Raw genomic sequence first — 744 nt, 5'->3', positions numbered from 1 at the left:
ATAATATAATATATAAAATATGAAATTATATATATCAGTAAAAAATTAATATATTATCTTATACACATAATATTAAATTAATTTATTTATATATATTTATTTTTATTATATGTTTAACGCGTGTTAATACGACGAATATTTGAATGAATTTTGTTTTATTGCAAATTCGACGAATCTTGAAAAAAAAAAACAAGGTACAAAGCTTTGTACAAACACTAATTGTAATTTCACGATTTGTCAGGTGTCGATCCAAGGTTACTGTTGGGTGGCACTGGTACAGGAGGTGATCGTAACACGTGGGAGGGTCGTTATCACGTTAAGGAACATCGTCGTGCTGGAAAAGCAACCTTCCAGGGTCAAGTTTACAACTTTCTCGAACGTCCTACTGGCTGGAAGTGCTTCCTGTATCACTTCTCTGTGTGAGTAATCAATTATTTTCTTTTATCATCATTAATAATTCACTATCTAAAATATTTTATATAAATCTTTCCTTTTTTCAAATTGATCGTTACTGTAATCTTAATAATTTTCTACAATATGTGTCTAATTTAGAATTTATTAGATTTAAAATTGAATTTGGACAAAATAAGAAATAATAATAATTATAAAAGAATTAAAAATAATAAAAAAAACATTAGATTATTATTATTGATACATAATAACAATATATAATTATATATTATATATATAATAATATTAGAAATTGCAATGCTGTAAATTGTATAACTTTGCTAATTTCTTTGA

General features: G+C 24.6%; 1 protein-coding gene across 3 annotated transcripts in view; it reads left to right on the top strand.

The window, feature by feature from the left end:
• The window catches only part of LOC106789428 (potassium voltage-gated channel subfamily KQT member 1-like), a 25,526-nt gene extending 25,086 nt beyond the window's left edge, over positions 1 to 440 (top strand). For all 3 annotated transcript variants that reach the window (XM_014753615.1, XM_014753614.1, XM_014753613.1), the window contains one exon: positions 242 to 440. In XM_014753615.1, the coding sequence (XP_014609101.1) occupies positions 242 to 423 (182 nt within the window). In that variant the 3' untranslated portion in view covers positions 424 to 440. The remainder of the gene's footprint in view (positions 1 to 241) is intronic.
• The last annotated feature ends 304 nt before the right edge of the window (positions 441 to 744 follow it).

This window comes from Polistes canadensis, unplaced genomic scaffold (assembly GCF_001313835.1).
Source record: "Polistes canadensis isolate GaletaPanama2010 unplaced genomic scaffold, ASM131383v1 scaffold_182, whole genome shotgun sequence".
Lineage (NCBI taxonomy): Eukaryota > Metazoa > Arthropoda > Insecta > Hymenoptera > Vespidae > Polistes > Polistes canadensis.
Note: the sequence above shows the minus strand (reverse complement) of the source record. Positions and strands in the feature narration are given on the sequence as shown.